The sequence below is a fragment of the Microchirus variegatus genome (assembly GCF_963457635.1).
Source record: "Microchirus variegatus genome assembly, chromosome: 23".
Classification (NCBI taxonomy): domain Eukaryota; kingdom Metazoa; phylum Chordata; class Actinopteri; order Pleuronectiformes; family Soleidae; genus Microchirus; species Microchirus variegatus.
Window position 1 is genome coordinate 14113807 of NC_139824.1, and position 17333 is coordinate 14131139.

General features: G+C 40.8%; 1 protein-coding gene across 1 annotated transcript in view; it reads right to left on the reverse strand.

Moving 5' to 3' along the window:
- Positions 1 to 17333, reverse strand: part of ntn1a (netrin 1a) — a gene marked incomplete at both ends in the record, with an annotated part of 67043 nt that overhangs the window by 23085 nt on the left and 26625 nt on the right. The window contains one exon of the mRNA XM_083909091.1: positions 6669 to 6857. Coding sequence (XP_083765217.1) covers positions 6669 to 6857 — 189 coding nt within the window. The remainder of the gene's footprint in view (positions 1 to 6668; positions 6858 to 17333) is intronic.

Below are 17333 nucleotides of genomic sequence, written 5' to 3' on the forward strand. Positions count from 1 at the left end.
GATGTCACGTCAACTATTTAGACGATATCGATAATCGATTTAAAGCTTTAATTCATGATTAAAACAAGATTTCTGATTGTTTTAGCATCTTAAATGTGAATATTTTCTCAGTTTCTTTGCTCCACATAACAAAGAAATCATTAAAACTGAATCATTTTTTGTTTGTGGACAAAACAAGACATTCGAGAACATTTTGACGAACACCGATCATCGTTTTTTAACGTTTTCTGACATCGATTACGAACATAATCGCTCTAATGTGACTGTTTCGTGGTCTTTATCTTTACTTTGACCCAGAGCGTTTGCTTGGCTTGTTGTTCGGTCCGTCCTGCGTAAAAGGCGATCTCTCTGAAAGAGCCGCACGAGCGCTTCAAGAGGTAACGCAACACGACGTGGTGGTGCTGTTTTGACAAGTTTGATAAGACTTAGAGTCTTTTCCTGAGTTAAGGCCCCAATTTGTGCCACAACTTTATCACCACCTTTATCACTAGTAGCTGTTTCCTGTGATCCAGCTTCTGTTGCCTCTCTTATCTCTTGTTGGTGTGTGTGTGTGTGTGTGTACATGCATCATGTTCCTCCTTATCAGACCAAGAAAGCCTCCTATACACTGTGTGTGTGTGTGTGTGTGTAGCCATTATCACCTTTATCAGAGCAATCTGTCACCGCAGTGAAGAACGGTGCACGTCTGCCCTCACACACACACACACACACACACATATGCAGCCCAGTAAACAGCATGGAGGCCAGTCCAGCACGTCTGCAGCCCTGTAAATCTAGGAGTGTGTCAGGGGAGTTGGAGGCTCCAGGAGGGCAAAGTGCATTTGGTGGTGGGGAGCTTCAGAAAGCTCAGGTTATATTTTTAAGAGCATCTGCCTGTAACCGCTGCTGCTGCTCCGAGCCTCGAGAACATGCCAAACGTAAATCAACATGCTTAGCACATGGTCTACAGGTGGGGAACCCCCCCCCCCCTCCACAACCCCCTCGTCCATTTGCAGGCCCAGCAGACTGACTCACTGTCCGGTTCAGTGACAGATTGGTGGACTCTCTGGCTGCGTGACCCACCTGCCGGCTAAAGCGCTGGTTTAACCGAGGGGAGTGAGAGTTGCTGGTGGTTTTAAAGTGTGTGTCCACTTAGTGGTTAAGTGGCTGTGTGCTCTGCTTCATGGCTACTCCAGATGGCTCTGGAAGATACGGCGGACAAGAGTGCAAGAGGCTCTTTTTTTGTTTCAACATGTCCAGCGAGGGAACTTGACAGAAGTGTTTTTTATTAATAATAATAAGTGTAATTGTGTGGTTCTGTAAGGGCAGCGTTGTGTTTTTACCTGTTAAAAGTTTGTTTTTGCTTGTACTTTACCCAAACCAAGGCCCTAAGGACGCATCTAGGATGTACACTGCCGTTCAAAAGTTTGGGGTCACTTAGAAATGTCCTTATTTTTGAAGGAAAATCACCCTTTTTCTAATGAATATAACATTAAATGAATCATAAATACACTCTATACATTGTTAATGTGATAAACGACTATTCTAGCTCCAAACGTCTGGTTTTTAATGGAATATGTAGCCTACATAAGTGTATAGAGGCCCATTTCCAGTGTTGTTCCAGTGGATGATGAATAAAAGTGTGACTTTTAATGGAAAACACACAAAAAATTGTATAGGTGACCCCAAACTTTTGAACGGTAGTGCATATGATTGTTTTTGTGAGCCGGGATTTATGTTCTTGAGGGGCGAGCGGTGGCTTTGGGGGTTGTTTTAGTCTGGGAAAATCTATAAAAATCAATATCAGATATTAGTCCTGTGCCATAAATAGAAGGAAAACTTAAAAAAGTAAAATTATATATATAAATAATATTAAAAAAAATTTAAAACTCGTTTACCATAAAGCCATTTTTTGAAGTCTTCAATCCTTTGGTTTTTGCCGTGCAGTAAGTAAATGTTGGTGCTGGAGTGAAGTTCTGTTCTACTATAATTACTTTTCTGCTCCTCAACATCCGAGTACATTTGGAAAGTAGAAAGAGCCACACACAAACAACTTAATAAATCATGTGTTTATCAGATACAGGCCTGTTGTGTGATTTAGCGCTTCATTGATTCATTGAACACTTGTACATTTGGCCACCGTGAGCGCCTAAAACAGTGGACGTGAACGTATTTTGTGACTGATGTTTGATGCACAACATTGCATTGTGTGTGTGTGTGTGTGTGTTCTAACTAACCCTATAAGAATCCTAAGCTTGCAGTATTTTATTATATATGGTAAAAAAAAACAAAAGCAGACAGATGGAAGACATATGGTCAGGAGGGGAGAGGAAGGTTTTTAGCATGTTACTCTGATTGGAACAGACCGTCCCTCAATCAAAGCCTAATTTCCCTCTGTATGCAAAATATGTTCCTCATCATCCCACTGACCGATGTAATTACTTGATGGTTGAAGTTCAGATTCTTAAACGTGAACGGCCTGAACTCGATCCATCAGTCACAGAACCGAATGCCAACCTGCTCAAGCTTGATTTTATTACGTTTTTGTTCGACGGCCCTCTGAGGAGGACGACTAATCAGGAGCAGGAGTCATTATTTGGCAAAGGCCTTTTCGTGTAGTTATCGCTGTCACTCAGAGCAGAGCCGACACCGCGTCAAACGTGGTCTCTTAAGGACGTCACTGGTGGTTAAACCTGTGAGGGAGTTAAAGTCTTTGCCAGGGAGGACAAACGGGGATGACACTCGGCCCGGTGGTTAAATGTGGCGATCGCAGATTCTGTGTTTACACTTTGACGCAGCGGGGGGTGAAGTTATCGTGAAGTGATGAATTTCAGCACTCTCGTGCTCGTCGGGGGCCAACGATGAAAATGAGCTGCTTTCTCGGAGGATTGTGTTACACATGTCAAAGCAAACGCTTGTGCTCCTCGACCTGCCCGACCCTCCGACAGCGCTCTCAGGTTCTCGCACGCAAAAAAACAAAGCTCTTTATTTAATGGCTGTCCCTTCAATGCAACGCTCAAACTTGGTGTTTTAGCAGTAAAGGGAGAAGAAGAGGAGGCGTATGTCGTCGATCCTCTGACAACACATAGAGGTGTTTGGTGTAGAGAAAGTGAGTTTAAACAATGACGGACATCCTTTAAGTCTTCATTTGTCACTTTACAAATGCAGTTTGCAAAAAATGTGCAAGAGAAGCAGTCCATGCTCTGTATCATTTGTCAGCTTGGGCATAATTACCAAGGACTCAAGGTAGATGGAAGGATCTATCTATCTATCTATCTATCTATCTATCTATCTATCTATCTATCTATCTATCTATCTATCTATCTATCTATCTATCTATCTATCTATCTATCTATCTATCTATCTATCTATCTATCTATCTATCTATCTATCTATCTATCTATCTATCTATCTATCTATCTGCTAGCTTAAAGTTAGCTAAGAGAAGACATTTCTATCTATCTATCTATCTATCTATCTATCTATCTATCTATCTATCTATCTATCTATCTATCTATCTATCTATCTATCTATCTATCTATCTATCTATCTATCTATCTATCTATCTATCTATCTATCTATCTGCTAGCTTAAAGTTAGCTAAGAGAAGACATTTCTATCTATCTATCTATCTATCTATCTATCTATCTATCTATCTATCTATCTATCTATCTATCTATCTATCTATCTATCTATCTATCTATCTATCTATCTGCTAGCTTAAAGTTAGCTAAGAGAATATCTATCTATCTATCTATCTATCTATCTATCTATCTATCTATCTATCTATCTATCTATCTATCTATCTATCTATCTATCTATCTATCTATCTATCTATCTATCTATCTATCTATCTATCTATCTATCTATCTATCTATCTATCTATCTATCTATCTAGATCTAGAAGGCGAGAGCACATGTTGTTTCTGAGTGTTCATATCAACATGTCTTCCTCACCATCTGTTTACTGCAGATGCCAGAGGTCCATACCAGGTGCCTGTTTCACTGCTTTTGACTCACTGTTTGCATTTTTACCTCGTGACTCATTTATTCAGAGTTTCCTATCATTAAATTAGTCATCGCCATCTCATACGAGAGAGAGAGAGAGAGAGCACAGATTTCCATATCACTGGATTTTTTCCTTGCTTATAAGCACTCTCATTTAAAGTTTGGAACACTACAAGCAATTAAAAAGTGTGGGATAATTGTAAATATAGCGTATTAGTTGATTGGAGACTCTTTTTTTTTTGCTACCATCCAAGTGACTTATGAGACGCTGAAAGACCCGAGACTTTGGACACATGAGACGGGATGTTAAAACAACAAAAAAAGGAGGTTAAAGCTGTGCGATGGGCTTGTGCCTCGTAGACACAGCAGAGGATCGGGGTTAACGATACACGACGCTGCGGCGTGATGAATGTTTGTTTGCATTCCTGCGCGACAGGAGAATGGGCCCAAAGCCACGGAAGGTGTTAATGTCAGTTTAGGGATATCAGTCATGAGCGGCTGCAGGGAGGGGGACGAGTATAAATGTGACGCGTTTGTCAGGCGGCTTTGTTGTGAGTTTTGTGTGCGCGCCGGGAACCAAACGTGTTGGAAACGGTCGCTGGACGTCAGGAATTTAATGAGACGCAGACGTGTGACGTTTTTTTTTTTTTTTTTTTTTTGACGAATGTTTTCATTACAGTGGCACCGAGTACGGAACGGCGTCGTCGGAAAAAAAAATGTGAAGAGCGACTTTTTTTTTAGATTATTTTCTCATCTCAACCTTCATCACTCTTGCAGAGGTTTTGCTCTTCAGACGTGCCTTCGGTCAAATTGACTGATTGGTTCAGTTTATTTATTTACTCCCCGATGAATGATATGAAAAAACTCAGGGCTTAAACTGTCAGCAGGAAGCTAATGCGCTCTCCTGCTGCTGAACCTTCAATCAGGTACGCGTGTGTTTCGGTGTGTGTGTGTGTTCGTGCGAGCTGCGTCCACGTATGAAGCGACATTCTGGGCTTGTTCGCACAGGGATTCTGCTCCTGTTATCTTTCAGTGCCGCGGTAGAAGAGGTGAGAAAACATAGCCTCTCTCTCTCTCTTCTGTCAACCCCCCCTTCCTCCTCGTCCTCCTCCTCCTCCTCCTCTCTTTCTTTGACCCTTATTAGCTATGGTGAGGGCTGATGGCAGGCGATTCATCGCAGCATTCAGCACACCTGCGTGGGGGTGTAGCTCCTCTTGTCCTCCGCGTTTCCTGCGCTTCCTCTTACAAATCATACGCCTCTCTCCTCCCACGCCTCACTCCACTCTCGCCATGTTTGGTGGGGTTTTCTCCCGAGTTTTTTGACTCTGAATCGTAATGAATGTAGGTGTGAACAGTCGTTTGTCTCTGTACGATCTATTGTTGGCTCTAGAGGCAGCTGTGACCCTCATGTGGAGGATAAAGTGGTAGAAGATGGATGGATAAATAAATAATAGTGGTTTTTCATGTTTAGTGTGTACTTTAGTTTTTTTTTAGCTGTGCATGGGATCCCCTTCTTTTTTTTATCTCTATCATCTACCTGTTAGCTAAGAGAAGACATTGCTATCTATCTATCTATCTATCTATCTATCTATCTATCTATCTATCTATCTATCTATCTATCTATCTATCTATCTATCTATCTATCTATCTATCTATCTATCTATCTATCTATCTATCTATCTGCTAGCTTAAAGTTAGCTAAGAGAATACATTGCTATCTATCTATCTATCTATCTATCTATCTATCTATCTATCTATCTATCTATCTATCTATCTATCTATCTATCTATCTATCTATCTATCTATCTATCTATCTATCTATCTATCTATCTATCTATCTATCTATCATATCAGAATGTGGTGTTTTTTCATTTTTAGTGTGTACGTTGGTGGATCTCCTTCTTTTTTTTGTCTTTTTCTTCCACCAATTTTCCAGGTTCTCCTCGCTAACACCGGGGATCACTTCACACCTCGGCTCTGTTTGTTTTGCTTGTCCCTGTCATCCCTTATAACCTTAACCCCAACGACAAGCCAAATAACTCGGAGTGTCGATGAGGGAGCAGCAGCCCAGCCCAACACTACGCCCATACCACCGCAGAAACCTCCACAATCCCAACAGACCAAGTCATCTCTGCTGACAGAGGCAGATGAGGGCGAGACTCGCACTCAGGAATGTAGAGATTGACGACTTCCCCCCTCGTTTCCTATAATCCGTCGGAATCCGGTTTCGTTTCGAAAAAAAGCAGTTTAATCCCACTGCTAGCGTATCAGAACACAATGCCTTTTTAAATACGAATAAATGTTCATTACATTCGAATCTTGGTCAAACGTATGACAGTCCACGGTAGATCGGATTATTTTTTTCACCTCATCAAATTGCCGTCACCTGATGTTTCCACCCCCCTTCCCCTCACCTGCAGCTCATTAGTTCCCCCCTTGTGTTTATTTGGTCCCCCCCTGGATTCTGGTTTGTTTACCTTATTGGACTCTGATTCTCTGATTTCTGTTTTTGTGACCACGTGAACTCCTTTAAACCGTCATGCTTTTGTTGCGTTTCGATCTCGTGTTAACCCCCGGCGACATCCAGCACAGGAAGTGATTTACACAAAGACAACACAGAGGCAGAATGATGACATCAGCGTCGGCAAAACTAGCACACTACAGCTTTAAAGCGCTGTTACCTTTGCAGGCTTTCCTGTGCGAGATGGGTTTGGACAGATCTCTGTAGTAGCCCTCCTTGCAGTAGTGGCAGTGGCGTCCGGCGGTGTTGTGTCGACAGTTGAGGCAGACTCCGCCGCTCTTCCTCCCCGACAGCTTGTAAAGCTCCATGTTGAATCGGCAGCGGCGGGCGTGGAGGTTGCAGTTGCAGGCTGTGGAAGGGAAACAGAAACGATAAATGCAATCAGCTCCTGTTCATACTTTACTTGAGCATTTCTATTTAGATTATGATGCATTTTTATCACGGGTCAAAACACGATTTTACTGATTCCACGGAGCAATTTCACAAACTTTGCAGAAGTTCACCTGCTGCATCATTTAAGCATATTTGCATTCCAAAAAAAAAAAAGAGTCTTTGCATTGATATACTTTCCCCTCTCCAGAGTCCCGTGCTGATCCTAACAGAAAGTGAAGGCCTGCCTAATACCGATTCCTCTCCCCTTCCATCGCAAATCCCCTCTGAGCGAGTGCGAGACACCGCTCGCCGCTCGCTTCCTTGTTTACTGTGAAGAAGAGTGTACAGTCGCTGCCGGAGCCTGAGGTTTAATTAGCTGTCTGATGTTTATTCATGACTTTTTCACCGCGGAGTGAAGCAGACACGCTCAACTTCATTAAAGCTCGCCGTCCTAGACAGTGGTCCTCCTCCTCCTCCTCCTCCTCCTCCTCCTCCTCCTCCTCCACCTCCTCCTCTTCCTCCTCCACCACTACAGACACATTCATGCATTATTAACACTTCTAATGTAGTCCATGTGTATGTGTACATATGGAAATAGGAGCGTTATGTAGGTCCGCTTGGACATGCAAATATGCTACCGTTCAAAAGTTTGGGCTCACTTAGAAATGTCCTTATTTTTAAAGGAAAACCACTTTTTTTTTTTCAATGAATATAACATTAAGTTAATCAGAAATACACTCTATACATTGTTAATGTGGTAAACGACTATTCTAGCTGTAAACGTCTGGTTTTTAATGGAATATGTACACTCTTTGGCTTGTCCTCGTAGGAGAACCCTTTTGGAGGGTTCCACCAAGAACCCTTTTAAAACCCTTTATTCAGGAAAGGGGTTTTAAAGGGTTCTCTGGATCAAAATGGTTCTTACTGGAACCATTAGTGTTACCAAGAACCCTTGAAAACCATTTCTTCAGGAAAGGGTTTCTCAGAAGCAAATGGTTCCGGGTAGAACCTCAGCTCTTGTAGAAGAACCCTTTTGGAACCCTTATTTCTGAGAGTGTACATAGGTCTATAGAGGTCCATTTCCAGTGTTCTAATGCTACATTGTGTTCTACATTGTGTGCTAATGGCATTAGAAGGCTATTGGATGATTTGAGAACCCTTGTGCAATGATGTTAGCACAGCTGAAAACAGTTTTGCTGGTTCTTGTCAATGTCTTGACTATATTTTCTATACATTTTTTGACCCCAAACTTTTGAACAGCAGTGTATCAGTGCCTTATCAACGTTGTCTTGACTTTCCCATGTCTCTCTTAGCATGTATTTAATGATTCGTACATGTTTTAAAAGACCAAAAAAAGGACGATATTCCAGTGCAAATAAGATGTTGTCACTCCTATGACTCAGCGTGACTTGGATTGAGACCAGATTATTCCTCAAAGTGCCACGGATCTAACGTTATCGTCTTACACGTTTACACCTTTTGCATGACTCACGGTTTTTTAGTCTTTTCACAGCGAAAAGCACACTCTTTGCTTCCTGGCATCACAACAACCCCGATAACGTTAGCGAGATAAAAGTGAACAAATGTGTCTTTCATAAACACTATTTTTTTTATTTTTTTTTTACCCTCAGAGAGCATAAATTAACACAGTGGATTAAACTTGTTTAGACAACTCTCCGATGATCCGCGTCAGGGGGGAAAAACTCAAGCTGCTGGAGTCCAAACTGTGTCAGTCCAGCTCTGGACTCCACAGCTGCTTGACAGCTCTATATCTGTAAGCTAAAGCTAAGCTTGCCTGCAGGTAACAAGGATCATTATATCCAGGATTAAAGCTGATGCTGGATCAGTGCGTGGCCCTGCAGACCTGCGGTCACGTCTCTGTTACACCGCAGAGATCGACTCACGGGGAGAATTCTAGTTATCCTGCAAGGCATGTGGGTAAATGTGGAGACAATATAGAAGCTGGCTGTGAAGGTGTTGAGGCTCAGAGTGTGTTTGAAGATAGGATATGATCTCAGATCATGGAGATGAGTAAGAAACGCTTTGTCTAAACTCTGTAACGCTAGACAGAAAACTGTTGTTATTGTTGGCGCAAAGTGAAATTAAATCATCGCCACCTCGTCCAAATCAAAGTAACTTTTCTGTTTAAAACAATAGTAGATTTGTAAGGTGGTGTGTGATCAGGTTTCTGGCAGTGCTGTCAAACACCTGCTTGTCATTTTAGACACATTGAGAGTGCGATGCCAGCCTTTGTTTGTCTGTCTCTGTGTGAACTCAAGAAGTCAAGGACAGATTTGGAAGCGATTTCTGTGGATGTAAATGATGGCTCAAGGAGGAAATGATTTGATTTTGGTGGGAAGCTGAACTTTCTCCACTTTTACTTTCTTGATCAAGCAAATAATCATTTAAAGCTCACATAGAGTGGTCCTGTTGCACATATATGTGAGTTATGGAGGTCTGCTTACATACATTAACTTGTTTTTATGGTCAAAAACCTCCTAGTTGCCGTAAACAAGCCGATAGAAATCTCTTCTTACTGACGCTCTCCTCAGCCGCGGTGTTTTAGACTGAAATCTCACACCAGAAGACAGACTGGGTTGTGATTGGCCAGCCAGCGTAGAACCTTCCCAACTGTCTTGTGATTGGCCAATACCCGGAAGTGACATAATAATGTTTGCTAATGGCGTTAAAGGGCTATTGGATGATTAGGAAACCCTTGCGCGATGATGTTAGCACAGCTGAAAACAGTTTTGCTGGTTCTTGTCAATGTCTTGACAATATTTTCTATTAATTTTTGCAACTCTTTTGATGAATAAAAGTGTGACTTTTAATGGAAAACACACAAAAAATTGCATAGGTGACCCCAAACTTTTGAACGGCTGTGTATCATTGCCCTATCAACATTGTCTAATTGGCGTCATGTCTCTCTTAGCATGTATGTAATGATACCATACATGTTTTAAAAATATCTGAAGGATGATATTCCAGTGAAAATCAGATTTTGTCACTTTGTGACTCAGCGTGACTTGGATTGAGACCAGATTATTCCTCAAAGTGCCACGGATCTAATGTTTTCACTGTCGTCTTACACGTTTACACCTTTTGCATGACTCACAGTTTTAGTCTTTTCACAGCGAACTGGTTCTTCGACCAAAAAAAAATCATTATCTCTAATCTTGTGAATGTCTTGACTATATTTTCTATCCATTTTGCAACTCTTTTGATGAATAAAAGTGTGACTTTTAATGGAAAACACCATTAAAATTGTATAGGTGAGCCCAAACTTTTGAACGGTAGTGTATTATTTTTCAGATTGAGCTCATCTTAAAATTTCACTTTAACTGTTGGGAAAGGCAAAAAGAAAAAAAAAATAAGAGTTTTTTTTTTTTTTTTTTTTTTTTTGCTTCCAGTTTGAAATGAACAACACCAACTGTTCAGGGAAACAGAACCACATTGCGGCAGCTTCCTCCAGTTTTATTTTCCTCCATAAAAGAACCTGAGAAAACACTGCGCTGTTCTGCCGCCATCTGTTTTCAGGAGAACCGTTATGATAACGGAGCCAACACACACACACACACACGCACACACACACACACACACACACACACACACACACACACACACACACACACACACACCAGCTGAGCAGTAAAAAAAAAAGTGTGAAATTATACCTTTTAAAACAAGCGTAATTGAATTAGCAGGGCAAAGCCGAGTGTACCCAAAGCTTTTCAACACCTCGTGTAACGTGAACCTCAACCATCCCCGAGTTTCATCCGCAGCGTCTCTCGCAGCTGTCACAAAACTTTAACCTCTCTAAAGCGAAGAATCTTTCGCAGGAAACTTGATTTGTTTATCCGCCCCGTCGCCCCGTTTCCCGCACATCCTAGGAAAACTTTCGCCTGGCGCGTGTTTTGGAAAAGTTGGGCTAATTAGTTTCGTGGAGATTGCGTTTTCCCCAACGCTTATCGACTGACCTCAGTCAGAGAAGAGGCGGCCTTCGCTCGGCTAATTAGAGGAAGAAAAAAAAAATCCCACCGCAGAGCAGGAGGTTTGACGCTAAGCCCGACATACTCGTACGATAAGCCCGGTAATTGAGCAACAACGGTCACAGCCTCGATTTGTTCTAGAGGAGACACTTAAGCAACTGATCTCTGACACTTTTACTCCACTTGTTGGACTTATGTTAAACTCCTTATAAAGGGGGAAAAAAGAAGAAACTTCTCCGCGTTACCACCACAAATGTCTCTCTGAGGTCAGCGGAGGTCACGCACTCTTGACAAAGAGGCTGTTACTCCCCCCCCCCCCCAAAAAAACTCTCTCGGGACGTTTTCCGTCCTCCCCCTGCTGCGTCACATCACCAGCGCTCGCCCAAACAGGATGGAGTAGATCCCAAAAAAAACCCCTACAGAGCAGCAGGAGTTTGGCTTTTCTGTCTCCCACTTTTTAAACAAACACCAAGGGGGGAGTCGACATAGTTTACTTTTAATCGTACGGCTCCGGCGAAACGTCCCCGAGTTTTAGGGGTTGCGGAGAGTTGAAGACGGAGATAGTTTAAAGAAGACTATTCTGTAAATGTTTTCATGAACATCACGCCGCACATGCAGACATTTGCATTCTACGGTGTCTCTTCTGCTGACATTTTTCTTCTTATATCACAAACCCAATCGTCGTGTGGCTTAATGTAGTGAGTGAGCTGTCGTATATGCTCCTTATCTGCTCTCTCTTTCTCTGTGTGTGTGGAGATGTGGCTGACAGGAAATATAACATAGGTGCCAGAAAAAATTTACGTTTTGCTCCTTTTCATGACGATGAAACCCAAAAAACAGCACACACTTCAGTTCAGAGATCCCCTGTATAAACATCTGACGTGTGACGATACGATGCAAACGAGACGTAAAAATGGCACGAGGGAAAAAAATCCCCATTTGGATTAGTTTATTTATTAACTAGAGATACTGCTGTTTTATTAGTTATCACCTGTTTGTCTGTGTCTGCTGGAAAATAACATTCCCATCACACGTGGAATCAAACCAGGCCAGGATTTCTTTAACATTTGCTTGTTTTTTGCTATTTTTTAAAGATGAGACCATGTAAATATTCCAAAACATTGACCATTCAAGTACATAATGTCACACTGTCGTTCCATTATTATGATAATATTATGATATATTCTTAATATAAAGTTGGGTAATTAACCATGAAAAGAAAGAGGAAGCTCTCTCTTTATGTTTGTCGAATTAAATCTTATTTTAAACATCTTGTTTCTACATAAAGTGAAGAAAAAGGTGGAACTACACCAAGAAGGCAGTGCAGTAGAAATAAGGGTTCCAAAAGTGTTCTTCTACAAGGGCTGAGGTTCTACCTGGAACCATTTGCTTCTGAAAGGGTTCTTGTTAACACTAATGGTTCCAGTAAGAACCATTTTGATCCAGAGAACCCTTTCTTGGTGGAAACCTCCAAAAGGGTTCTACCTGGAACCAAAAAGGGTTCTCCTATGACCGGGGTCTGCAACCTGCGGCTCCAGAGCCTCATGTGGCTCTTCAGTTACTTCAGTAAATAAAAATGTTTTGATGTTTTATCCGTCACGTCCAGTTGAAAAACCTCCCCCAAAAGTAATAAAATACTATAAAAAATAGTTTTATTCATTGTTTTTCTACCCTTTATAGGTTGGGCATCAACTTGCGACAAACTGTGGTTCTTTAAATAGAGTATATATGTGTAAAAAAGAAAACTTTACATGTGATTTTATCTATATGATTTTTATATATCTCTTTTCATTCTAAAGGTTGCAGACCTCTCTCCTATGAGGACAAGCCGAAGAACCTTATGGTTCTACTTAGCACTTTTATTTCTAAGAGTGTTGCAACAACAAACTCCCGGCGAATAATTCCTTGTACTTGGCGACTATATTCTGATGTATATGTTTGAAATACTGCATGTTTGTTTCTTTTAAGCTTTTAATGAGACCTTTTAAAACGAGCATCTTTCAAAGGCCTCATTTAAAACCAATAAAAAAAAGGAACACAGAAATCAGCTGAGGTCAGAACCTGCGAGGACAGGTCTGAAATCAAAGCAATAACGCGCTCAATCACTCCGTCGTAGTCATCATTACACATAAGTGCAGCGTCTGAGTGAATGTGCTTAGTTACATTCCGCAGTGAACGACAATAAAATTGTATTGTTTGTTATTTTTTTTAACAAGCCTGGACGGTGGCGAATGAGCTCAAACGTCGCCGTAACCGTGCCGACTGCACGCCTGAAACACGCGAAGTTAAAAGGAGGTTTTCAAGTCGAGGCGTTTTTTTTTTTTCTACAAACACTCATTTCGAGGACAGATTAATCCCCCTGTTGACGTTTGCCTCAGCGAGAGACGAGTCGTCTAAAAACACCGTCCCGGTGACGGCTGCCTCGAGTCGCGCCTCACTCTGCGCGAACCACAAGAATGAGGAGAGGAATCGGTGCCTGATAATGACTGTTTCTACCTAAACAGACCGCCAGAAGAATCGCACTTTTCTTTAAAGCCTCCATAAAAAACAAAACAACCAAAAACATTGCATAATATGTCAGATCACCGACGTGTTTATGTCGTCGTCTCTGTTGCTGGATACAAATCAACTCGTGGAGATAATATTCAGTTATTTCATAACAACAATTAATTTAATTGCATCCTCCTTCAACTGTTTATTTAACCTCTTATAAATCACGCTCTCGTGTCGGTGGGTCCAGACAGGAATTTTCCAAAATTTAAAACAGATAAATTAAGGGATTTAAATTAAAGATATTAATTACTATCATGTTTTTTCTTTCACATAGTGTTTTATAAACAGATCAGAAAAGTTGTTTATGTCTTTTCAACTGAATTAAGACCATTTTGAATGAATCCAAAAATGACATCAATTTTTAAATTTTTCTCAATCAGGTCAGGTTTTTATGCTAATTTGATTTTGAAAAATAAAATTTTCTCACTAAATTGATTACATTTTTGTGACATTATACCACATTTAATATCAAAATAAGCACGGTTTAAGCACACTTTATGAAACTAGATTCCTGTATTTCACTGCAGATTTAGCAGAATACGTCTTAGGCTTATTTTTGCAAGATCTTCAAGATCATTCACTTGTAATATATATATATATATATATATATATATAAAACAATTAGTCATAAGTTGGCACATGCTAAATCTTCAGATTTTGTTTATATAAAATAATTTTGCATCATATGACGTGAAAATACCCGTACATGTGATAAAAACTTTAAAAAACATATATGTAACTTTTTTTTCAGAAAGTTGACCTGATTGAGCAAAACCAATGTGATTTTTGGATTCAGCACATCAAAATGATCCTAAATCAGCTAAAAAAAACCAGTGCAATATAAAAAGACTAAAAAAAAGGTAAATAGAGTTAAATAGAATATAATGTATACAGAATATATAGTATAAAGACGTTTGCTGCAGAGATATATATGAATACAGAGTCACGTGTTCATGGTGCAAGTAGAAGCCCATTCTTTTAATTCAACAATCACTCCTTGTTCTGGAAATCTGCTGTGTCATGTTTTCTGTACACATTTCTTATTTTGACTCGCAGTTTAAAAAAAAAAAAAGCCCCAAGAAAAGATGCTTTGATGACACTTTATTAAACTGTCATCATGCATCACAAACCAAGGCTCTCAGACTAAAAAATGAATTAAATTAAATCTAAAACTCCGTCCCTATCAGGTTACTTTCTTCTCAGCGTTTACTGCAGAGATTCCGCCAAACAAAGAGCGTCTAACGAGGGAGGAGCACGCACAAAAGAACTGACGTTTTTTTTTCTGCTTCTCGGGTCGACTGTACTGTGAATGTGGAGCCGGGGCCTGGGAGCCGTAAAAACTCTGGGGGTGTGATGATGAAGCGAGGGTTGTAAACGAGTGGGAAGAGAAAAGAGGGTCAGAGCAGGATGAAGCAGCGCCCGCTGCAGAAACGATGTCAGGATGATTTAATTCCTTTATTGCAGCCAATTAGCCGCAGCACTTTTAGCCCCAAACCCCTGAGCCCTCTAACCCCCCGACACTCGGCCGGACCGTGTTTCACATCCGCTCACTGTTTAACGTGAAGTTTGTGTCGTGGACGCTGCACAGAATGAGGTAAATAAACAGAGAGGAAAAAACAAAATAGACAGAGGGAGGGACCATGTTGCTTCCTTAATCCCAAGCCTGACTCAAGAAGACTAAGGGCCAATTCCTATCTTAACCCTCAAGCTCAACCCTTAATCTTAACTGGCCCTGAAAACCAAGTGTTGAGGGTTATTTTGTCACTTAGAAATGGGACACCCCTTAAATGCAGATACGTCTTCAGACTGTAGGGGGCAGAATAACGCGAAAGCTGCTTCCAGAAGAAGAACACATTTACGTCACGGTTATTTATTACGATCCGTTTGTCGGTCGAGTTATTAGGTTGTCAGTTAGTTATAAGATGATACTCATACAAATACCACAACCACGGACATATTCAGCTGACAGTTACCACACACCACGGCTTATTGAAAAGTAAACCATAGCAAACCATCGCTTGTCCGCACCGGCCGGATATTGACAAAAGATCGTAAAATAAAGAATAAATGTTACTCAACAATGACGTCAGTAATCCATAATATGGGCCTAAACGAAGATAATACAATGGTTTTCATAATTTTTGTATCTCTATTAACAAAGAAAATACTTCATTTGTAGAGTACTCGTTTCGGGGCCATCTTTGTTATGTGAAAACATGCAATGCATTCTGGGTAGGTCTCGGAAAATCTCAATATCGAGGGCGATACAGCCCTTAAACTCGCCCCTCAACTTAATTTTTCTGAGAATCGGGACAGCACTTGCACTAGAGGGAGCGCAGATTTTTGAGATTGAGGGTTAAGCAAGGAATTGGAATTCACCCTAATTGCTATCAACAGAATATTTATCAGACTTGCAGGCTTATCAAAGGCAGATTAAACATGCAGCTTCACTCTCGTCCGTATCGCTCAGGCTGTGTTTATTTATCTCTTCCTTTCATAATTCGACGCTCGCATGTTTTCTCCGTGTTTTGGGCAAACTCGTGCAGCTCCCGGTGCACAGTGATGCAGAGCAGAGCAGAGCAGAGCCCACAGGGCGCAGTCTGTCAGTGGGTGATAAAATGTACGTCTGATGAGCCGAGTGATGCAATTACAGAGGCTGTGAGAGCGACTTCAGGGCATTTCCTCGCGAAAGGTTAACGTTAAGCACAGGATTTACAGTAGATGGCAAAGTAAATACCGTTTTTAATGTCATGCAACGATGTATACTGTATTTAGAAGAACCAGTAAATGCACGTGGTTGATTTTTATCTGCTTTGAAACCATATCTTAATCTGCTTGTGTTTATGAGTGAGATGATGGTTTTTATCACTTCAGTTGCTGTCAGATATTCTCTCAGATTATCTAGAAGAGATTCTCCCTCTTAATGAGTCTCACTCATGTCCTCTCCACACGGAAACATATGCAATCTTTTTCTTTTGTCTTTTTGAAAAAGTTTTTCCATAAACACGGCATCGTTCCAGGAAATGATCGTATATCCCAAACTCTAAACACTGTAGTACACATGCCAGGCCTGTATGTGGAGCTGTAGCGGAAATACACCAAAACCTGCATGTTGCGCTTGTGTACAAATAAATCTTTATTCAAATACACAATAACCAAGCCAGGAAATAAAATGCTAAGGAAAGAAAATAAAAGTTATAACTACACTCTTAGAAATAAAAGTGCTAAGTAGAACCATATAAGGTTCTTTGGCTTTTCCTCATAAGAGAACCCTTTTTGGCACTTTTGGAGGGTTCCACCAAGAACCCTCCAAAAGGGCCAAGGGGTTTTTCAGAAGCAAATGGTTCCAGGTAGAACCGCAGCCCTTGTAGAAGGACCCTTTTGGAACCCTTATTTCTAAGAGTGTAGAAAAGCACTCGGAGAGCGCAGACCTCCGCCAAGGCAGCTCAGCCCACCCACAAAATTGCGATAAAAATAGTGATAGCGTTGACAGATCATGCCCAAAATTTTATCACTTGTTCCTGGTCCCTTTGCGGACATTTCCTGAAAATTTCATCCAAATCTTTCCGCGATTTTTCGAGTTATGTTGCTAACAGGCAGACAGACAAACTCCGGCGAGCAGCATAAGAGATAAGTAGCTTATTGGTTGTTTACATGAAAACACAAGGGTGTTTTACTGCTTGCATAAAAACACTACCTAATACCATTTCATGTCCAAAAAAAAACACCTTATTTTTTATTATAGTTAATATGGTAAACCTACTTTTTTATATATGTATATATTAAAAAAATAAATAAGAAGTTGTTTACTTTTGTAAAGAAAATACTTATAATAATGTGGACGAGTTAATGTTCAGAATGGTTCAGCAACGTTGAGCCTCTAAACCCACGTGACACTTTGCTTTAGTGGT